The sequence below is a fragment of the Oncorhynchus tshawytscha genome, linkage group LG22 (assembly GCF_018296145.1).
Source record: "Oncorhynchus tshawytscha isolate Ot180627B linkage group LG22, Otsh_v2.0, whole genome shotgun sequence".
Classification (NCBI taxonomy): Eukaryota; Metazoa; Chordata; class Actinopteri; order Salmoniformes; family Salmonidae; genus Oncorhynchus; species Oncorhynchus tshawytscha.
This window is the reverse complement of record NC_056450.1, coordinates 16,621,806-16,645,684: the sequence shown is the minus strand read 5'-3', so window position 1 is coordinate 16,645,684 and position 23,879 is coordinate 16,621,806. Positions and strand designations below refer to the sequence as shown.

General features: G+C 41.1%; 2 protein-coding genes across 3 annotated transcripts; one reads left to right on the top strand and one right to left on the bottom strand.

Annotated features, from left to right (window-relative positions):
• Positions 1–2,623: 2,623 nt before the first annotated feature.
• Positions 2,624–12,239, bottom strand: LOC112221950 (serine/threonine-protein phosphatase 4 regulatory subunit 2-A). The gene is made up of 9 exons (XM_024384421.2): positions 12,058–12,239; positions 11,415–11,496; positions 9,073–9,243; positions 8,844–8,937; positions 7,036–7,073; positions 6,812–6,889; positions 5,008–5,145; positions 4,644–4,906; positions 2,624–4,322 (listed from the first exon to the last, which is right to left on the bottom strand). The coding sequence occupies exons 1-9, from the start codon at positions 12,089–12,091 to the stop codon at positions 3,979–3,981; spliced, it is 1,242 nt and encodes a 413-aa protein (XP_024240189.1). The 5' UTR covers positions 12,092–12,239; the 3' UTR covers positions 2,624–3,978.
• Positions 12,240–12,329: 90 nt separating this feature from the next.
• LOC112221951 (eukaryotic translation initiation factor 4E type 3) lies at positions 12,330–23,834 on the top strand. Of its 2 annotated transcripts, XM_024384423.1 has the most exons (9): positions 12,330–12,579; positions 12,722–12,831; positions 12,913–13,079; positions 19,935–20,007; positions 20,162–20,256; positions 20,373–20,433; positions 20,544–20,610; positions 22,133–22,288; positions 22,462–23,834. In XM_024384423.1, the coding sequence occupies exons 3-9, from the start codon at positions 12,916–12,918 to the stop codon at positions 22,506–22,508; spliced, it is 663 nt and encodes a 220-aa protein (XP_024240191.1). In that variant the 5' UTR covers positions 12,330–12,579; positions 12,722–12,831; positions 12,913–12,915; the 3' UTR covers positions 22,509–23,834. The 2 variants fall into 2 exon arrangements, with proteins under 2 accessions (XP_024240191.1, XP_024240190.1); XM_024384422.1 differs by having other exon boundaries at positions 12,709–13,079.
• The last annotated feature ends 45 nt before the right edge of the window (positions 23,835–23,879 follow it).

Here is a 23,879-nt window from a genome sequence, read left to right as displayed (position 1 = left end):
ACTGCGCCCGGCCCGCCACACGAGTCGCTGATGCGCGATGAGACAAGGATATCCCTACCGGCCGAACCCTCTCTAACCCGGACGACACTAGGCCAATTGTGTGTCGCCCCACGGACCTCTCGGTCGCGGCCGGCTGCGACAGAGCCTGGGCGCGAACCCAGAGTCTCTGGTAGTACAGCGCTCTTAACCACTGTGCCACCCGGGAGGCCCCACATGTCAGTTTTCAATGTGAAGGAAACTCTAAAGCACAATAAGTACCCTGGAGAAATAGAAAAAATAGCCAAGCTCCTTGGCTACTCCCCTGCAGAGATAGACAAGATTGTCCAGCAATGGCGTGCCATCCATCTTAGTAAATGGAATGAGACAAAAAACACACTGGGCTTCTGGAGTGAGATTTGGAAGTTCAGGGATGCAGCTGATATCAACCCGTTTCAAGAACTTGCCATGGCTGCTGTGTCTGTGTTGTCCTTGCCACACTCCAATGCTGAAGTCGAGAGATTATTCAGCCAGATGAGTGTGGTAAAAAGCTAACTTAGAAATCGGATGTCCTTGCAGACCCTTAACTCCATCCTGTACATTCGATATGGACTGAAGCTGTCTGGTGAGGCTTTCTATGAGCACCAGCTGCCTGATAATGTTTTGCAGCTTTTTGGTACATCAGCTGCTTACTCATTTAAGTCAGCTGCCTCAGTCGCTGAACCTGCCATAAAGAACCTTGACCAAAATGACGATGACCCACTCTTTCTGTGAGCCAGCACAGCCTGTGTGTGTGTGGAGTGGGATCTGGGAAAAAAATCTATTAACTTGAATTAGGGCCAGACTAGTTACCATAATTATCTCACATTGCCATTGACAGTTTTTTCTATTGTCTTTTTTTGGTCCATTTAGTTGTTAATGTAGATTTGTATATGTAAAAATGTTATGGTTAAAAATGTTCATGTTTTACTGTGACTTGTTGTAATACTCCTAAGTGGACCATAAGGTTCAAAACCAAACCAAATTAAGAAGACTTATAATAATAATAATTTTAAACGAAGTAACTCCGCCAGTGTCTCTTTTGGGGCACTTTTGCCGGTCCCAAGCCCGGATAAAGGAGGAGGGTTGGAATTGTGACATTAAAAAAAAACAAGAATCGACAGGAGAAAGTTCATTTGTAGTTCTAAACATATTTAGGGTGTTTTTTACTCTTTTTTTGTCTCTCCCACGACGGTATTCCTCTCTCCTACAGCGTCCATCACAATTACATGCACATGTCAAATTATGCAAATTAGGCGATGATGTCATTTAGCAACTTCTAGTGACTTTTAGGACAGCCAATAGCTACTTTCCTTACTGAGGAGTTGGCAACACTGTGTCATCTCGTTAGTTAGGTGTTTCACCTGTGCTGGAGATGTGGCTGGCCCAGTGCTCTAGTTGGCGCTCCCTTTTTTTTATTTTTAACTATCCTTTATTGGTTCCTATCAGTTTTTTATTTTGCCTCACTTTTTGGTTTGCTTCCTGTCAAAGTTTGATGTGCGATTTATTTTGTTTGCCTCTTGGGCAAATTTAGTGGGTGTCTTTTAGGGCCCAGTTGTTGCTAGTCAACTTTCAGTGGACAACACCATGAGTGTCTTTCAAAACGGCTTACTAGAACAGCACCTGTTTCATTTGGGTTGTTATTGAATCTTTGTTAGTTCCGTCCTACATGAATGTGACCAACAAAGTGACTCAAACAGCAACCAACTTTGCTTCCATTCATGTATAGGCTAGAGTGGACAAATGAATGTGACGTTTGAGACGCTCTCACTAATTGATTGTTCTCATTTAATTTCAGTTTGTGTGTGAGGTTGGAGGCATGTTTATTTCGACAAAGAAACTTTTATAAACAATGACAACACTGCCGTGTTGATCTGAGCCTTGCTTTTATAAAACCACAGTGCCAGACTTTCGGCTGTCACATATGCACCTCCTCTGACTTCACTCACTTTTTTCTAGTCGGTTGTTTCAGCTTTACCACTCAAACGAGCCCTAGGTCTACCTAAAGGTTAGTTACAATGTCCCCTACATGCGATCCTCCTTTTTGTTTGCAAATCCGATTAGTCATAGAGGGCAGGCATTTGGTAATCCCTCTAATTAGGTGATGCTATTTATAGGACCTTCCTTGATAACCTGTGTACACATCAGCTCTGCTCGAGCCAAAATTAGCTCAAGTACATCGCATTCCATGGCCCAGTACTAGGCCTAACATATTTCACCAGTTGACTGTTTCCAAATACCCTTTGTTACATCTTTGTAAAGATGAGTACTGGGATTATAAGAAACTATCAAAATTATAGATGTAGGAAGGTGAGGTAGAAAACCCCCTGTAGGACTGACTGTCCTTGTTTCCTATAATAGAACAATGTGTTGACAGAACACCTACCCCAGCCGAGCTCTTCTTGGCTCATGTAATGTGCTGACTGTTTCATAGGGACAGGGATAAGTGTCATTAGCCTACTATGCATGAGTGTCAAGGCCATTTGGAGATACCGTCATAAGATTAAATGATTTCTCTGAAAATGTACAAATAAGGATGTGATGTATTCAAAATATGTATTCATAGTTGGCAAAAGGTATAACTTCCTTGATACAAATTAAGCATACCTCACACTTAATGTTAGCATTTATTGCTTCATATGAATACGGTGTTGAAAGACCAATCTACAAAGACTTTCACAAAGGCAGTGAACATGTATTACAATCTACAAAATCTTCTTTACAGAAATGTTAAAATCCTAATATATAAAAAGGACAGTTGCAGAAACAAGATATGGCAGCCAGTAAACGCTCCAAATCAAATCAAAACAAGCTTCTTGTTATTCCACGTGACAGCAGTAGCAATCATTTTGTGCTGAGATTTAAAGTTGAATTTAGTTGATATGGATGTCTGAAGCTTAAGAAAGATGCCATTCAATTAAAAGTTTCCACATCTTTTGATTAAAGATGTAGTCCAGAATCTTAAGCACAACAAATGAGTAACATATTGTACGATTTGGATTAGTAACATTTCATACGAATACAAAAATTAAAAGCAGGATGTAGCATATCATACGAAATGGATGAGAGAGTACACAAAAAGCAGGGATCAAGTTTGGCTCATGAGCACTACTTTCAAAACAAATGATACAAAAGTTCTGGACCTTCACTTTAAATCTGACAGAAAAATTCCATCTCAGCCAAAACGGAAATGGCAAGCATTTTTGTAACAGTCTGTTTGAGGTTGAGATTTTGAAGTGTTTCTCTTCATTTCTGCTTTTGCCACAAATACAAGAACAGGACAAGTTAACAGATTAGCTTTTCAAAGTGAAAATTTCACTGGACAGTTTAAAGCATTTGGTTCACAGCTATATCTCTATTGTTCATCTCTATCCATGGTTTCTGTATGCTTACTTTGCAAGACTAGCAAACTAGCAGGGCTCCCAGTGGTTTTATGCTACAGATGTCATGGCCAGTTTTCTATACTTTACATTTCAAAGTGCAAAAAAACTACCACACTAAAAACAAAACATAGCTGTAAGCGGTCACTTTACCCAGGGAAAATCCAAGGCATCCCACAGATCCAGGGAACCTAACTGGGCCGGCAAACATGAAACATTCACCACAGTTGAAGATCACAAACACTGAATAATGACAGATCCTTCTACATCACAATGTTAACCAAGCAGCTTTGGAATTGGCGTCTAAAATAGCAGATCATATTAAAATAACAGTGATAAAGGCATTTCATGTGTAAATGAATGCCACAGGCTTGAAAAAAAACCTAGCTGGAGGGGAACTTAAATTACGTTTTTAAAATCAGACTGGCCGTCAGGAGGTGGGTGGGTCATAAGGCGTGAGGAGACCCGAGGCCTCACAAAAAGCCCCCCTGTTCTGGGAGACTACAGGTCCACATTGGTACAGAGATCTTCTGGGTGTGTTACAGTATCATACAGTGTAAAATAATGTTGGGTGGCCCTCAGGTTAGTCCTGTTCCATGGGCTCATCTGCGGTCTCTGGGCTTTCTAAACTGTTTTCTGCATCAGCGCCTTCTGCCGACGACTCAACTTTACTTCTGGGAGAGGAAGATGGGACAGGCTCTTCACTGGGTGCTCCCTCCCCATTGCTGCTACTGACTGACTCACTGCAATCCCCTTCCCCCTGTTCCTCTAAACGTAGATCCTTCCCTGACTGAGCAAGCTGCCCCTCTGACTGGTCCATGGTGCTGTCACTTTTTAGACTGTTGGTAGGGCCAGACTCAGCCTCTCTCTCTGATGTCTCCGCTGTCTCTTCCTCAAAGGGCTCTTCTGTCTGAGTGCTAGAAGGCTCTGGGGGACAGAAGGCAAGAACGCCATTACATCCTTCCATAAATCAATTCATCCAGTTTAACAATGTTATTCTTGGACCAATGTCAAATTTTCCCTTTCACAAGCTTAGGCTGTGTTTAGACTGGCAGCCCAATTCTGATATTTTTTCCCCACTAAACTTGTCTTTTGACCAAATCAGACCAGCGCTGAAAAATATCTGATGTGAAAATATGTGATTGGTCAATATACTAATTAGTGGAAAGAAGATCAGAATTGGGCTGCCTGTGTTAATACAGCGATATAGTGTTGTTTGAAAATGCCCCATTGTTAAAAAAAAGGTACCATGATCGTTTGTGGTGAGCATATCAGCAGACTTGTCTTTTTCTTCCTCAACAATGTCTGCTGACGATTCTGGCTTGTCTGATGAGCTTTGGGCAGGTTCAGGACAGGACATCTCCGTGTCTACCTCCTCATCTTCATCCATGTCTTTGTCAAACTTCAGCCTTTTCACTTCATGGTTCTCTGCCTCCGTCGCATCCTCTTCTGGATGCTTGGTCTTTATCAGACTGCTTTTTGTGGTATTACTTTCCGATACAGAGGAATCACTAAAGAAAGTGTCAAAACATCAGAACTAGTTGCTAAGTCTTAACATTTATAGCGTTATATTTTGGCTGACAGTCACCTGGCTTCACACAACGCTAGTTACCTGACAACATGCTCCTCTTGTTCTGTGAGTGGCTCCTTATCGTCTGTGCTGTCAGGGAGACCGTTTGTAGCCAGAGAGGTGGATAGCAATAGCTTTTGTCTGTTCAGTGGCCTTGGGGTGCCTGGTCCATTTATATTCCTACCATAAGGAGAGAAGAAATCATCTCTATATGCAAAATCCAATACGCTTTCATTCAATCATATTGTTGCAATTGAATCAAATTATACTGAACAAAAATATAAACGTAACATGTAAAGTGTTGGTCCTATGTGCTGAAATAAAAAAGTAGCCAGTAATTTTCCATACGCACAGAAAGCTTTTCTGAAAAGTGTTGTGCACAAATGTGTTTACATCCCTGTTAGTGAGCATTTCTCCTTTGCCAAGATAATCCATCCACTTGACAGGTGTGGCATATTAAGCTGATTAAACAGCATGATAATTACACAGGTGCACCTTGTGCTGGGGACAATAAAAGGCCAAATGTGCAACACAATGCCACAGATGTTTCAAGTTGAGGTAGAGTGCAATTGGCATGCTGACTGTATGAATGTCCGCCAGAGCTGTTGCCAGAGAATTGAATGTTCATTTGTCTACCATAAGCTGCTTCCAATGTCATTTTAGAGAATTTGGAGGCAGACCACGTGTAACAACACCAGCCCAGGACCTCCACATCAAGCTTCTTAACCTGCAGGATCGTGTGAGACCAGCCACCCAGACAGCTGTTGAAACTGTGGGTTTGGACAACCCAAGAATTTCTGCATAAACTGTCAGGAACAGAGTCAGGGAAGCTCATCTGCGTGCTTGTCATCCTCACCAGGGTCTGATGCCTGACTGCAGTTCAGTGTCGTAACCGACTTCAGTGGAAAAATGCTCACCTTCGATGGCCAATGGCAGGCTGGAGAAGTGTGCTCTTCACGGATGAATCCCGGTTTCAACTGTACCGGGCAGATGGCGTTGTGTGGGCGAGCGGTTTGCTGATGTTAACTTTGTGAACAGAGTGCCCCGTGGTGGTGGGGTTATGGTATGGGCAGGCATAAGCTACAGACAATGAACACAATTGCATTTTACCGATGGCAATTTGAATACATTGAGATACCGTGAAGAGATCCTGAGGCCCACTGCCGCGATCACCTCATGTTTCAGCATGATAACGCACAGCCCCATGTCACTAGGATTTGTACACAATTCCTGGAAGCTGAAAATGTCCCAGTTCTTCCATGGCCTGCATACTCACCAGACATGTCACCCATTGAGCATGTTTGGGATGCTCTGGATCGACAGCGTGTTCCAGTTCCCGCCAATATCCAGCAACTTCGCACAGCTACTGAAGAGGAGAAAGACAACATTCCACAGGCCACAATGAACAGCCTGATCAACTCTATGCGAAGGAGATGTGTCGCGCTGCATGAGGCAAATGGTGATCACACCAGATACTGACTGGTTTTCTGATCAACGCCTCTACCTTTTTTTTTAAGGTATCTGTGACGAACAGATGCATATCTGTATTCCCAGTCATATGAAGTCCATAGATTAAGGTCTAATGAATGCATTTCAATCAAATATTTGTCAAATCGATGCACGTTCCGTTTATATTTTTGTTCAGTGTAATAACAAGGAGATTTAACTACACTGCCACCCAGAATATTTGGTATGAGTAAATTACTAAAACTTCTCCCCTTATGTTCAGGGATGCTTAGAACGAAAGACTGCTGGGTTTTATTGGGGTTCCCCACCCATTTTATGTTATAAATGTAGATAAATTGCATAACTGAACATCAACCATTGACAAGTAGGTAGCGCTCACCTTTCTGAATAAATAGAGGTATTATTGCCAGGGAACATCACTCCATTCATTTTGTTTACACTGGTTGCCCCATTTTTCCTTTGAAAGAGGCAGAGTGAGTCAGCAAATCCAGATCACTGTTACCCTACCCAAAATGATTTGATAGACAGCTTTGAAGTTGACAAACTTTAAAGTATGTTTTGCTATAAAAAGTGGTAGGTTGAGAAACATGATATAATACTTACTCTGAGGTAGGATATACACAGCTGACCACCATCACATTCTGCAAAATATAAACAATACCATCAAACTCCAATCATGTATATTGTATACAAACACAAGCAATTATAAACTTGTTAAAAATAAGCCATGCGAGAATGCATTATTCATTCAAATTAAACACAAGGACATGTATCTGTGACATACAATACCAGTCAAAAGTTGACAGGCCTACTCATTCAAGGGTTTTTCTTTATTTTTATAGAATAATAGTGAAGACATCAAAACTACGAACACATACGGAATCATGTAGTAACTCCAACAACAACAAAAAAATTGTTCAACAAATCAAAATATGTTTTATATTTGAGATTCTTCAAAGTAGCCACCCTTTGCACACTCTTGGCATTCTCAACCAGCTTCATGAGGTAGTCACCAGAAATGCATTTCAATTAACAGGTGTGCCTTCTTAAAAGGAAATGTATGGAATTTCTTTCCTTCTTAATGCTTTTGAGCCAATCAGTTGTGTTGTGACAAGGTAGGGGTGGTATACAAAAATGGTATTTTATCAAATAGGGCTAAGTCCATTTTATGGCAAGAACAGCTCAAATAAGCAAAGAGAAAACGACAGTCCATTACATTAAGACATGAAGGTTAGTCCATATGGAAAATTACAAGAACTTTGCAGTCGCAAAAACCACCAAGTGCTATGATGAAACTGGCTCTCATGAGGACCACCACAGGAAAGGAAGACCCAGAGGTACCTCTTCTGCAGAGGATAAGTTCATTAGAGTTACCAGCCTCAGAAATTGCAGCCCAGATAAATGCTTCAGAGTTCAAGTAAGAGAGACATCAACATCAACTGTTCAGAGGAGACTGCGTGAATCAGGCCTTATTGGTGAAATTACTGCAAAGAAACCACTACTAAAATGAGCAATGGACATTAGACTGGTCGAAATATGTCCTTTGGTCTGATGCGTCCAAATGTGAGATTTTTGTTTCCAGCCTCCGTGTCTTTGTGAGACGCAGAATAGGTGAACGGATGATCTCTGCATGTGTGGTTCCCACTGTGAAGCATGGAGGTGGCATGGTGCTTTGCTGGTGACACTGATTTATTTAGAATTCAAGGCACACTTAAACAGCATGGCTACCACAGCATTCTGCAGTGATAAGCCATCCCATCTGGTTTGCTCTTACTGAGACTATAATTTGTTTTTGAACAGGACAACGATCCAACACATCTCCAGGCTGTGTAAGGGCTATTTGACCAAGAAGGAGAGTGATGGAGGGTTGCATCAGATGACCTGACCTCCACAATCACCCAACTTCAACCCAATTGAGATGGTTTGCATGAGTTGGACCGCAGAGCAAAGGAAAAGCAGCAAAGTGCTCAGCATATGTGGGAAATCCAAGACTGTTGGAAAAGCATTCATAAAAGAAGCTGGTTGAGAGAATGCCAAGAGTGTGCAAAGCTGTCAAGGCAAAGGGTGGCTACTTTGAAGAATCTAAAATATTTTTTAACACTTTTTTGGTTACTACATGATTACATGTGTTATTTCATAGTTTTGATGTCTTCACGATTATTCTACAATGTAGAAAATAGTTAAAATAAAGAAACTTTTGAATGAATAGGTGTGTCCAAACTTTTGACTGGTACTGTAGGTATCCTTAATAGGGTAAGTACCCAGGGGGCGTATTTATTGCGCCGATTCAATTGCAAAAAGTTTATTAAAACAGAAGCAAACTGAACGAAAACTGGGAAGGATGTACCTGAATTTGTCAAATAGAAACTCCCATTTTGATAAACAATCTCAGAAACAGTGATAATATTTACCTTCTCCACTCCCCTGAGGAACTTGTCTGTTCCAGTGTAGTTCCTCTTAGGGTCAGTAAGTAACTCACACAGACGCTGGATGGTGAACGGAATACTGGAAAAGATAGTGAAAAGGTATACTTTCCTCACGAGGCTGTACACAAGGCTACACAAAGGCATACTGGTAAAACAGGCATTAAAGGGAGACTTTTATTAAATGTTTCAGCACTGGACAGTGGAGGACACTCACCCGTTGTACCCATCTACAATTTTGAGAATCCTTTCCTTCATCTCCTCAAAAGGAATGTACTCCACATTAGGATTGGATGGATCTCGCTGGTCTGGCGACAAGGTTCTGAAGTCATCCATTACTTTCTCAAGTTTAAACAGGAAATAACTTTTGAACTGCGACCATGAAATCCTAGAAGAGGAGAGACCAAAAAGTTATCCTCTCTTGGTCCGACACAGGAGGGGTTTCCTACAAAGCAGGTTTGAGGAGTTAGCGAGGTAACTTTGGTCAACAGAGTTCAACTCGGGTTAACCGGTCATATGAAAGTGGCTCACCTTTTAGCCAGGCACATTCAAATGGCACAACGAATCCTTCTCTGGGGTAGGCTAATTCCACTTACTCTGAATGAAATGACTGAGCTGTGAGTTGAGGACCAATGAAAACAGATACCATCCCATTAATTTGAGGAAGACTGATTTAACTAAATATTTAATAAAATGTTTGTATATAAATATATATATATATCACAGTAATGACAGAATGCATTTTAAACTTCACGCAATGTAACACCAAAGACAGCATTAACTATGAGTCATAAAATAAAGATGGCATTTCTAAAAGCCTATTTCACACCACAGCCTGCTGAATTTGCAAGATAACCTACGGTAGTTCATTTTCATTTCGGCGCACATGAAAATGTAGGACCTGACTCGCCCATGGATTGAGGTTTCATCATTGTCTAAATTAAGAGTTTGGTGTTCGACTAGCCATGTACGACATACACGCGCAGTTACAAGACTGCTAGAGTTAGCAGCAGGCGGACAAGCAATATCCACCGTCATAGTATGGATGAAGCCGAGGACTTGTCATAGACCAGCACCACTACTACTCTTGTCAAGTGGGTGCTACAGTATCTACTTCCTAAGACGGCTGAAGAAATTCTGCATGAAGCCCGGTTGCATCACAGCCTGGTAAGGGAATTGCTCTGTACACAACCGCAACGCCCTCCAGTATATCACCGGGACCGTGCTGCCATCCATCCAGGACATCACTCGAAATGGTGCCTGACGAAGACACGCAGCATCATCAAGGACCCCCCCACCCACAAGCTGTTCTCTCCTTAACTGTCAGGCAGACCGTTTCCATCAGACCTCATGCTCTGATACTGTCTCTGAGCCTGTTGGTATCTACAAGCTATCAGAGTGCTGAACACTTGAACTGACCACCTGCTCTGATTCTGTGCACATCACAACTGCTGCTACCAGACTTACTATACTGCTCAATTTATACATCCCCAATACACATGTAAATATTGCATCAAATTGTGCATTCCTGTATTATACTTAGGCAAAACAATTTTTTTAGATCCTACTGCCATTTACTTTGTTTTTTTTATTTACTTGCAAGAACCTGCAAGTAAACATTTCGTTGGGCGATGCATACCATGCATATCCCATACATACGACTAATAAAACTTGAAACCTGGCTGGAAGGTGAAGCTAACTGAAGCTTTAGAAAACCCAGAGTAGATCTAGCTTGCTTCGTGGGATACCTCTCTGGTTGTCTAGCCCATTCATAGACGCCAAGTACCTTTAGCGCCTATTGATGAAGGTATCTTCTTCCAAGGGGACCTTTTAAGAACCCAGACGTTTGCTCTAAAATGTTAACATGTATCGCTTGCGGTATGGTTTTGGAAACATAAGGAACAAATCTTTCATATTAGCGAGAATTGTATTTTTAAAAAATGTTAAAATTACTGCACACCTTTATAGGGTTAGGGTTGCCACACGGCCATATTTCCACATTACATCGCTTGTTTACGGAAAACAGACAGAAGATCTGTGCTAATTAGCCATCTGAGTCTCTGTGCTAATTAGCCATCTGAGTCTCTGAACACCTGTGTATGAATGGAAGACAGATGCCACAAACGTGTTGTCACTTAAAAATAGTGTTGACTGCAACTGTGTTAAAACAGTGTACAGTATGTCTGCATTTCACATTTATGAATATATTTTGATGTGAAATGAAAGTAGAGGCATTTATATTTCTAGAACCGTACCGCAATTGAGAATCTATTCACTTTTTGATGGCGTATTTGGCTGTTTTGGTTTCGAGAGCCAATTCGCCCTTTAAACAGAACGTGTAAGGTCCTTGGACTAAGGAATAGCATAAGGCTAATTTAGTCCAATATTGGGTTAACTTCAGTCTCCTCCAACATGGTAGCATATCCAGAAATTCATGTCAGCAATAATACTATCCATGAGTTGTAATTTACCAGCCTGTGCATTTCTATACTGAATTGACACATTGTCCATTCAATAGAAAATCGACTGGCACTTGAGGCTTATTTCTCAGACACTCACATCGTTTCTCCCGTTTTGGCGACATGAGACAAAAGTTGATCCAGGGCAGGACAGGTATCTTTCTTCCCTTTCTTCTCAAAGTCTGAACGTAGAAATAAGAAAATAGAAAACACTTATTAAAGTATGTACAGCGTTGTAGTCCAGGGCACACCGTCGGGAAGAATTAGCTGCACGGCAACCACAGGCTTTAAATAGCTAGCAAGCTGCAACCATATAATTAGGATAGCTACTAATTTCATATAATCACCATGGCTGCAACTAAGTAACGCTAACTAACTAACTACAGTAGTTAACGCTGGTAGCAAATAAACGAGTTAACTAAACTAGAACACAACGCTAGGTAGCAAACTGTGGTCAACATAAGCTACCTGCTAACGTTAACTAGACTAGGAACAAAATGTAACTAAGTGGGTGAAATAGCTTCAAGTCAACACACACATCAATATTGAATTATACATGTAGTTACGCTCTCAAAATAAAATAGGCCTAGCGAGCTAAGTTAGTCAGCTAACAATTTGGACTGCTAGTTACAACTAGCCAAGTTTTCCATCCATCCAACGAGATAGCAAGCTAACTAGAATATATGCGGCTACAGTAAATAACGTTACAGATCCTGAAAAACAGCTAAAGTAAGTTGACTTACTCGTGAAAGCCTCCAAAAGTGTGTCAATTTCCATGGTTGTAACGTAAACTAGCCTATGGCAACTGATATCCCTTACAACAGCGACAGGAAACAGAAGAAGAGGGGAAATAAAAAAAATACCGCTAGCAACAACACATCCAGGTAACACACTTGCTAGCTAACCACTCAAGTGCACATGTCCGGGGTGGTGGTGGGGGGGGGCTTCTTCTTCTTCGGCGGTCCGCAAACAATCGTTAAGGTGCATGCCGCCATCTACAGTACGGGTGGAAGACTGTAGAAAAAAATATCCACTCTACGCGCGCGGCACCTAATCTGAACACGTAAGGATCAACAAAAACAATATAAAGCAATGAATAATGAAGGGCATGCTCCGTATGTCCCTTGACCTATCCTTAAACCCAAAAAACAAGGGAGCTAATCAAACATTCCGTAGTAAGGTATTATTAAGGATACGTTTATTGATATCCTTCATAAGCACTGAAATTGAAAAATAAAGGGTACTGACCAACAATTGAAATTAAGGTATGTATAATTGGGTCCCCTTTTGCATTTAAAAATTAAGGGATACTTAAGAGGCCCTTTATTTCAGTTAAGGGGTCTTTGCATGTTTTAGGGGAAATTTGAGGTACATGTAATACTAATTTAAGGCAGTCCTGTTTCCTAGTGTGGATTTTGCCTGCCGTTTATGACAAGAACGTTTGGCCTACAGCTAGACGTCGTCGTTTTACTGATGTTGTGGCGCCAGACCGGTGAAGCTACGAATGAGTCAGCAAAGTAGGCACTTTACACCTATTTAATCAAAAGGTGAAACGAGATATTTTAAAAACAATCAAATCGATTATTTTTACAACCCAGGAAATGGCCGTTCCTGCTGTCCCAACCCAGCAGCTGAACAACACAGTAAGTCAAAACTCCGCTGAACGTAACATCCATATTGACGAAAGAGAATTGGAGAACATCACGAACAACGATGGAAACGGCACCCTCCCATTACATTCTCCGTGGACTTTTTGGCTTGATAGGTAAGCTCACCATTTTATCATTTCATGGACTTGGTGGTGATTCATTCTATGATTTGTTTTCATGGGATGAGTTTGTATGAATTCAACTGCATTTGGAATAGCTAGCTAGGAAGCCTTGCCAAAACAAAGGAGTCTTTCAAGTTGCAGACAGTGCATGGGTGTAACGCCCCAATAGTAACGTATATTATTATTACACTATAACCTGTGTTTTCGCAATCACTGTTTCTTATTCCTCGCGTGATATGGTGCCATGCAATGTACCATTGGTTAGAAAATGTTCTCAAAATCTCAGTCTTAGGCAGGCTATCAGCAATTTTATTCATTGTAAAACTTCTGCTCACTGCTTCACCGACATTTAGCTAATATTATTCTATTATGGGAAGTGTACACGTGACCTGCTGGAACTGGACGTTGTCTATTTTTATCAACACTGTGAGTACTTGTATATGGGGCAAAGTTTGTTTACCTCTGCTATGTAACCGGTGTTAAGACCTTGGGTTGGGGAAAGCCTGAGGCCCTCAACACTGATTTGTTCAACAACAACAAAAAGTTTCCTGAATATAGGCCTAGGGGTGAAAGTATTTATTTTCAATCTCAAGACTCAAAGTTAAATCATAGGCTAGTCTGTTTTTGTTTAGGCTTCCACCATCCATTGACTCTGTAATGTGGATACCTTTTCTCTGTCTTGGTTTTCATTTAGACCTAGCTTTAATTTGTATTTAAAAAAAAAAAAAATACAGTTTAATAAAAAACTGATGGATGTGGCGATGGTTTTGCCGATACAGATCTTTCTTTTCATTGTGTTCTTATTGAAATTATGTATATCAATGTACACTATACAGTACCAGTCAAAAGTTTGGACACACCTACTCATTCAAGGGTTTTTCTATATTTGTACTATTTTCTACATTGTAGAATAATAGTGAAGACATCAAACCTATGAAATAACACATATGGAATCATGTAGTAACCAAAAAAAGTTTGAAACAAATGAGATTCTTCAAAGTAGCCACCCTTTTCCTTGACAGCTTTGCACACACTTGTCATTCTCTCCACCATCTTCACCTAGAATGCTATTCCAACAGTCTTGAAGTAGTTCCCATGTATGCTGAGCACTTGTTGGCTGATTTTCCTTCACTCTGCGGTCCAACACATCCCAAACCATCTCAATTGGTTTGAGGTCGGGCAATTGTGGAGGCCAGGTCATCTGATGCAGCACTCCATCACTCTCCTTCTTGGTCAAATAGCCTTTACACAGCCTAGAGGTGTTTTGGATCGTTGTCCTGTTGAAAAACAAATGATAGTCCCACTAAGGGCAAACCAGATGAGATATCACTGCAGAATGCTGTGGTAGCCATGCTGGTTAAGTGTGCCTTGAATTCTAAATGAATCACAGACAGTGTCACCAGCAAAGCATAATCACACCTCCTCCTCCATGCTTCACGGTGGGAACCACACATGGGGAGCTCATCCGTTCACCTACTCTGCATCTCACAAAGACACAGCAGTTGGAACCAAAATCTCAAATTTGGGCTCCTCAGACCAAATTACAGATTTTCACCGGTCTAATATCCATTGCTTGTGTTTCTTTCCCCAAGCAAGTTTCTTCTTATTATTGGTGTTCCTAAGTAGTGGTTTCTTTGCAGTAATTCGACCATGAAGGCCTGATTCACGCAGTCTCCTCTAAACAGTTGATGTTGAGATGTGTCTGTTACTTGAACTCTGTGACGTATTTATTTGGGCTGCAATTTCTGAGGCTGGTAAATCTAATGAACTTTTCCTCTGCAGCAGAGGTAACTCTGGGTCTTCCTTTCCTGTGTCGGTCCTCATGAGATCCAGTTTCATAGCGCTTGATGTTTTTTGTGACTGCACTTGAAGAAACTTTTGAAGTGATTGACTGACCTTCATGTCTTAAAGCAGCGGTGGCTAATTCCAGTCCTCGTGGGCCTGATTGGTGTCACAGTTTTGCTCCAGCTAACACACATGACTCCAATAATCACCTAATCATGATCTTCAGTTTAGAATACAGTTTGATTAACCAGCTGCGTTTGCTATGGATGGAGAAAAAGTGTGAAACCAATCAGGCCCTTGAGGACTGGAGTTGCCCACCCCTGTCTTAAAGTAATGATGGACTGTCATTTATCTTAGCTTATTTGAGCTGTTCTTGCCATAATATGGACTTGGTCTTTTTCCAAATAGTGCTATCGTCTGTATACCACCCCTACCTTGTCACAACACAACCGATTGGCTCAAATGTATTAAGAAGGAAATACACTTTTAAAAAGGCACACCGGTAATTGAAATGCATTCCAGGTGACTACCTCGTGAAGCTGGTCGAGAGAATGCCAAGAGTGTGCAAAGCTGTCCTCACAGCAAAGGGTGGCTACTTTGAAGAATCTAAAATATATTTTGGTTTATTTAACACTTTTTTTGGTTACTAAATGATTCCATATGTGTTATTTCAAAGTTTTGATGTCTTAACTATTATTCTACAATGTAGACAATAGTACAAAATAAAGAAAAACCCTGGAATGAGTATGTGTGTCCAAACTTTTGACTGGTTACTGTGCTGTGAAAAAGTATTTGCCCCTTTTCTGATTTTCTCTATTTTTTTCATATTTTTCATACTGAAAGTTATCAGATCTTCAACCAAATCCTGATTCTAGATAAAGGGAACCTGTGTTTACCAATACTATGTCTGGTGAAAACCAAAAAACAAACTCTGCATTCCACAGTAAGAAACTCATACCAACGGCCAAGCATGTTGATGGTAGTGTGATGGTTTGGGGATGCTTTGTAACTCAGAACCTGGTTGACTTGCCTTAGACGGAACCATGAATTCTGCTCTGTATCAAAGGTTTCTACAGGAGAATGTCAGGCCATCCGTCTGTGAGCTGAAGCTGAAACGCAACTGGGTCAATGATCCAAAACACACAATCAAGTCCACATGAAAGTGGCTAGAAAGCAACACATTTTTAGAATGGCCTAGTAAAAGTCCAGACCTAATCCTAATTGAGATGATGTGGCAGGACTTGAAACGAGTAGTTCATGCATGAAAACCCACAAATGTTGCTGAGTTAAAGCAGTTCTGCATGGAAGAGTGGACCAAACTTCCTCCACAGCGATGTGAGAGACTGATTAACAACTACAGGAAGCTTTTGGTAGGAGTCATTGTAGCTAAAGGTGGCAAAACCAGTTATTGAATGTAAGGGGGTAATTACATTGGCATTGGGTGTTACATAACTTTGTTTATGAAATAAGTAAGTAATTGTTGTGTCATTTGTTCACTCAGGTTCCCTTTATCTAATGTTAGGTTTTGGTTGAAGATCTGATAACATTCAGTATAAAAAATATGCAAAAGTAGAGATTATTAGAAAGGGGGCAAATATGTTTTTACAGCATAGTATGTGGACACCCCTTCAAATGAGTAGATTTGGCTATTTCAGCCACACCCGTTGCTGACAGGTGTATAAATTCAAGCACGCTAGCATGCAATCTCCATAGACAAACATTGGAAGTAGAATGGCCTAACTGAAGAGCTCAGTGACTTTCAACGTGGCACCGTCATAGGATGATGCCACCTTTCCAACAAGTCAGTTTGTCAAATTTCTGCCCTGCTAGAGCTGCCATGGTCAACTGTAAGTTCTGTTATTGTGAAGTGGAAACATCTAGGAGCAGCAACGGCTCAGCTGCAAAGTGGTAGGCCACACAAGCTCACAGGTCACACAAGCAACGTTGAAATTCACTGTCTGGGTTAGCACCACCTCGGGTTCTTGCGGTGGTGGAGAATTTTGTGGGCTATACTCAGACTTGCCTCAGTGTAGTAGGTTGGTGGTCTGCGGATATCCCTTTAGTGGTGTGGGGGCTGTGCTTTGGCAAAGTGGGTGGGGTTATATCCTGCCAGATTGGCCCTGTCCAGGGGTATTGTCGAACGAGGCCACAGTGCCTCCTGACCCCTCCTGGCTCAGCCTCCAGTATCTATGCTGCAATAGTTTGTGTCAGGGGTCTAAGGTCAGTTTGTTATATCTGGTATAATTCTCCTGTCTTATCCGGTGTCCTGTGTGAATTTTAACTATGCTCCCTCCCACTCCCCTTCCGGAGGACCTGAGCCCTAGGACCATGCCTCAGGACTACCTGGCCTGATGACTCCTTGCTGTCCCCAGTCCACCTGGTCATGCTGCTGCTCCAGTTTCAACTGTTCTGCCAGTGGCTATGGAACCCTTACCTCTTCACCAGACGTGCTACCTTGTCCCAGACCTACTATTTTCTACTCTCTCTCTCTACCGCACCTGTTATCTCAAACTAACATTTACTGACATTTACTCCTGAGGTGCTGACCTGTTGCACCCTTTACAACCACTGTGATTATTATTATTTGACCCTGCTGGTCATCTATGAACGTTTGAACATCTTGACCATGTACAGTGGCAAGAAAAGTATGTGAACACTTTGGAAACACCTGGATTTCTGCATAAATCATTGAGGGAACAACAATAGAATAGACAAACACAGTTTGCTTAAACTAATAACCCACAAACAATTATACGTTTTCATGTCTTTATTGAACACACCGTGTAAACATTCACAGTGCAGGGTGGGAAAAGTATGCGAACCCTTGGATTTAATAACTGGTTGACCCTCCTTCGGCAGCAATAACCGCAACCAAACGTTTTCTGCAGTTGCGGATCAGACCTGAAGGGTCAGGAGGAATTATGGACCATTCCTCTTTACAAAAATGTTTGAGTTCAGCAATATTATTGATGTCTGGTGTGAACCTCTCTCTTGAGGTCATGCTACACATCTCAATCGGGTTGAGGTCAGGACTCTGACTGGGCCACTCCAGAAGGTGTATTTTCTTCTGTTGAAGCCATTCTGTTGTTGATTTACTTCTGTGTTTTGGGTTGTTGTCCTGTTGCATCACCCCAACTTCTGTTGAGCTTCAATTGGCGGACACATACGTAGCCTAACATTCTCCTGCAAAATGTATTGATAAACTTGGGAATTCATTTTTCCGTCAATGATAGCAAGCTGTCCAGGCCCTGAGGCAGCAAAGCAGCCCAAACCATGATGCTCCGTCCATCATACTTTACAGTTGGGATGAAGTTTTGATGTTGGTGTGCTGTGCCTTTTTCTTCTCCACACATAGTGTTCCTGTGTTCCTTCCAAACAACTCAACTGTAGTTTCGTCTGTCCACAGAATATTTTGCCAGTAGCGCTGTGGAGCATCCAGGTGCACTTTTGCAAACTTCAGATGTGCAGCAATGTTTTTTTGGACAGCAATGGCTTCTTCCGTGGTGTCCTCACATGAACACCATTCTGTTTAGTGTTTTGCATATCATAGACTCGTCAACAGAGATGTTAGCATGTTCCAGAGATTTCTGTAAGTCTTTAGCTGACTCTCTATGATTCTTCTTAAACTAAATGTTTGTGAGTGTTTTTCATAGCGCAAGACAGCTCTAACCAACGTCTCCAATCTCATCTCATTGATTGGACTCCAGGTTAGCTGACTCCTGACTCCAATTAGCTTTTGGAGAAGTTATTAGCCTAGGGGTTCACACTTTTTCTAACCTACACTGTGAATGTTTAAATTATGTATTCAATAAAGACAAGAAAAATACAATCATTTGTGTGTTGTTAGTTTAAGCACACTATGTTTGTCTATTGTTGTGACTTAGATGAAGATCAGATCAAATTTGATCACCAATTTATGCAGAAATCCAGGTAATTCTAAAGGGTTCACATACTTTTTCTTGCCACTGTACTGTTATAATCTCCACCCGGCACATCCAGAAGAGGACTGACCACCCCTCAGAACCTGGTTCCTCTCTAGGTTTCTTCCTAGGTTCCTGCCTTTTGAGTTTTTTCCAGCCACCATGCTCCTACATCTGCATTGCTTGCTGTTTGGGGTTTTAGGCTGGGTTTCTGTACAGCACTTTGTGACATCTGCTGATGTAAAAGGGGCTTTATAAATACATTTGATTGATTGTGAGCGTCGAGTGCTCCTGTCCAACACTTACTACCGAGTTCCAAACTGCCCCTGGAAGCAACGTCAGTACAAGAACTGTTCATCGGTAGCTTCATGAAATGGGTTTCCATTTCAGTGGAAAACACTTCACCATTTGGCAGTTTGATGGAAGAATCGGGGTTTGGCGGATGCCAAGAGAACGCTACCTGCTCGAATGCATAGTGCCAACTGTACATTTTGGTGGAGGAGGAATAATGGTCTGGGGCTGTTCGTGGTTCGGGATAGGCCCCATAGTTCCAGTGAAGGGAAATCTTAACACTGCAGCATACAATGACATTCTATACGATTTTGTGCTTCAAACTTTGTGGCAACAGTTTAGGTAAAGCCCTTTCCTGTTTCAGCATGACAATGGATGCAAGTCCCCGCAGCAATGTTCCAACATCTGGTGGTGAAGGAAAGCCTTCCCAGAAGAGTGGAGGCTGTTGAGGCATCAAAGGGGGGACAAACTCCATATTAATGCCCGTGAATTTTGGAATGAGATGTTTGATTAGCAGGTGACCACATACTTTTGGTCATGTAGTGTACGTCTCTGGCCAAGAGAGAAGGCAGTCAACTTTAAAGGGGTCAGTCAGTCTTGTTTACTGCTGGGCTAGAGTCCTGTGGAAAGGGGGTTGACACCAGATCTTCTCTGACCTGGCTGCTTTGAGCACAACCTCTGCTCACTGAGATCTCTAGTAAAGCCTGTTCACAGAGTGGGGGAACTGCTGTACCAAGGCTTGCTATAGATACAAAAACAAACAGGTTATTTTAGGACTGCTAGATCATGCCAGATGCAGAGTTCTATATAGATTAAATTCGATATTGATGTTTTGTTTGGATCTTTCCTCCAGATCTTTACCAGGAACAACCGCAGCAGAATGTGAATCAGGTCTGAAAAAAATCTACACTGTGCAAACAGTTCAGGTAAGCTCTCTGTGTTAGTTGATAGGTTTAAGATAATTGCCACATAATAAATTATGATAAATGCACGTTTCTCAATAATAATGGCGTAATAAAGGCAACACTAGGATTTTAATATCATGGTAAAGATATCATTTTTTCCTCATTTTTTTCATAGAGCTTTTGGAGTGTGTACAACAATATACCTGGAGTTTCCAGTTTACCACTGAGATGTAGCTATCACTTAATGAGAGGAGAGAGAAGACCACTCTGGTAAGACTAAATAATCAAATTAATACAAACACATAGGTCTATGCGTAATTATATATGTAAATGGTATTACCTTTCATTTAGTCTCTGTCTTGCTATGCATTTTCCATTTCATCCAGGGAAGAAGAGAGTAATGCAAAAGGGGGAGTTTGGAAAATGAAAGTACCCAAAGAAAGCACTGTAAGTACAATAAAGGTCATATGTTATGTTTTAATCATTCATACCATATTTATGTTTGTTGAGTAAATGTGTGTACTGGTAACATACTCAATGTGTCTTCATTTCCCCAGCCTGCTGTATGGAAGGAGTTACTGTTAGCCACTATTGGGGAGCAATTCACTGATTACTGTGCTTCAGGTAAGTGTAAAGAGAGAGTGAATCGTGTGCAGTGTCTTTCAGACTCCAACTGTGGGTTTTGGTCTACATGGTCTTTTGTCAGCTTGTACAGCATTGAAGAATTAGTCAGTGATCACCAACGACGATGAGGCAGCCTATAGGGAGGAGGTCCGAGACCTATCAGTGTGGTGCCAGGACAACAACTTCTCTCTCAACGTCAGCAAGACAAAGGAGCTGATCGTGGACTACAGGAAACAGAGAAGCGAGTACGCCCCCATCCACATCAATAGAGCTGTAGTGGAGCAGGTCGAGAGCTTAAAATTTCTCTGTGTCCACATCACTAAGGAAGTAACATGGTCCACACAGCTATGAAGAGGATACGACAGCGCCTCTAACCCCCTCAGGACATAGGGGTGCTGCAGCACCCCCTGGAAAATAAAAAATAAAATGATTTTTTTTCTTCACAAAAGTAGTGCACTGGTCCTTTACTAGTCCTGTTTTAGCGGACCGATATAGCCGTCTGCAGGCAATTTTTTGTTTGTTTCTGCCACATAGGACCTCTGTACCCCAGGCGGTAGAGAGGTCCTGGCCATGCCATCTAAGCCATAGACTGCTCTCTGCTACCGCATGACAAGTGGTACCAGTGCACCAAGTCTGGAACCAACAGGACCCTGAACAGCTTCTACCCCCAAGCCATAAGACTGCTAAACCACAGCTAACCAAATGGCTACCCAGACTATTTTCATTCCCCCTTCTTTGCACCAACTCTCTTGCACTGACTCCGTGCACACACACTGGACTCTACCCACACGTTCACACATACTTACACTGACACCCCAACACACACTACATACACCCACACACCAGTGGAGGCTGCTGAGGGGAGGACGGCTCATAATAATGTCTGGAATGGATCGATTGGAATGGCATTAAACACATGGAAACCATGTGGCTGATGCATTTGATTCCATTTCACTAATTCCGCTCTGGCCATTACCATGAGCCCGTCCTCCCCAATTAAGGTGCCACCAACCTCCTGTGCCATACACACATAACACGCGCACACTGACGTCATACACACTCACACACACGCTTTTACACTCAGCACATACGCTGCTGCTACTGTCTTATCTATCCTGTTGCCTAGTCACTTTACCCCTACCTTTATGTACATAGCTACCTCAATTACCTCGTACCCCTGCACATCGACTTGGTACTGGTACTCCCTGTATATAGCCATGTTATTTTAGTCGTTATTCGTTATTCACTGTGTATATATTCCTTGTCTCTATTTCCCCCCCAAATTGGTATCTTTAACTCTGCATTATTGGAAAAGGACCTGTAAGTAGGCATTTCACTGTTAGTCTACATGTGACAAATACAATTTGATTTGAGTCAACCATACAGAAGAAGTCTGAAATGCCATGAACATCCTGTCATGAAGAAAAACATACAATGTTCTGTCCCTTGTAAAGTTGTACCTCAAAATTGAAGGGTATTGATGTATTTATCTGAAATATTTTATTCTCTGGTTGTGTTTCAGAGGATGAGGTGGTTGGTGTTAGTGTCAGCATACGAGACAGAGAAGATGTTGTCCAAATCTGGAATGGAATTGCCTCGTTTGCTAATGAAGCAAACGTCCTAGGACGGATCTATGAACTTCTTCCACAGATAACTTTTAAGGCAGTATTTTATAAGCGTGAGTACTTTCTACCTTGTATGACATTCACATGTCATGATAAAAACAAGTAGACTAGAGTACATGCTAATTCACTCCCATCAAAAACAACTTTACTCTTCACATACTGTTGTCATGTGTCTGAGTGAGCCTATTGATAACTCATGAGATGAATGTGTTTATTTCTATTTTAGCACATGAGGAGCATCATGCCTTCGAAGGAGGTCGCCCAAGACATTAGCACGCTTTGCACATTTTACACTTTGTTGTTTTTGGTCTTCGAAATGGACTGAATTGTCCCCTAATCTGAGCTCTACTGTCTTTTGTAAATGTGTTATACAATTACTTCAGTTTGGGCAGACAGAAAATATAATAGCTGGGGCTTCATTTTAGGATGACTGATAGACATGTACTTTAGTGTTTGTTTTTTATACAAAGATATTTAGCTAAAACTGAAGAGGACAATAGTTGATCATGTATACATATTTGTTTTTACCAGATTTGATCTCAACAGTGCAATTTTACCAGAGCCTTTTATTTGTTATCACGGGTTCCAGATCTCACAATATATTTTCAGTATGTAAGGGATTTACATTGTAACCTTATTCTAGAATGAATGAAGAGTATTTTCCTCAAGACAGTAATATTCATATGGTTTTATGCAAAAATGTTGCACATTCTCAATGTTTTTTTGTTTGGTAGTTTTTGTTGTTTTTTGGGGTTAGGGGAAAGAAAGCTGTTAACTGTTACTTGTTGTTGGATTTGTAAAGTGACACCTACTTTTGTACAAAAACAAAATCAGAAAATGTTACTAGAAAAAAAATATATGCAGTAGTTTACCCAGAGTGTTTTTGGAATAGCGGTGGATCATGGACAAATACACTCAATATTGTTTTTTCCGAAATGCACAAGCCTTTTTCATTTTTACTGTCATTAACAGGATCTCTATCACTGTTTCTTCAGTTCACTGAGGCTAATTTCTAAGTTGTGCGTGCACATGTTTATTATGAGCTCCACGAAAGGGATTTGATCAAGAAATATTACATTTATATCATGAATATTATTCTCATTAAAGTCCTACAAACTTTAAAAGAAACCCTTATTAAAATAAATAAAAATGTATGCTGTATGAACCGTGCTTTAAGTTGAATGAGTACTTCTCTTTACCAAAAACCTTTCTTAACCCTCAGTGGTGTGAGAGTGCATATTCCCTGCCAAGCATTTATGTTTTGTAACCTTGTAATTGTTATCAGATGCCATCTCTGTAGTTGATCAATGTCCTTCCCTGTGACTCAGGTCATCCATGTTCAAACACCAAGATTGATTAGTCTCCTAGAGAGAAACTAATAATCTTAGACTGTATAGCTGGGTATTGTTGCTGTTTTTAGTGAAAGTATTTGTTTTAGTAAGATGAAATCTCAACTGAGTCTTTGGAATGGTGCCTTGTGTTCCCCTAGGGTTTCGTTCTTGAATGTTGTTTATTTTCAACATATTGAACCAGTCAAAATGTAAAATAAATATTTTTGCTGATTTTGATATATGAAAAAATAAAAATGCAAAACATGTATTTATGGTCTCTTGTGCTGTTTTTGTTTTGTTTGTTTTTTAATCA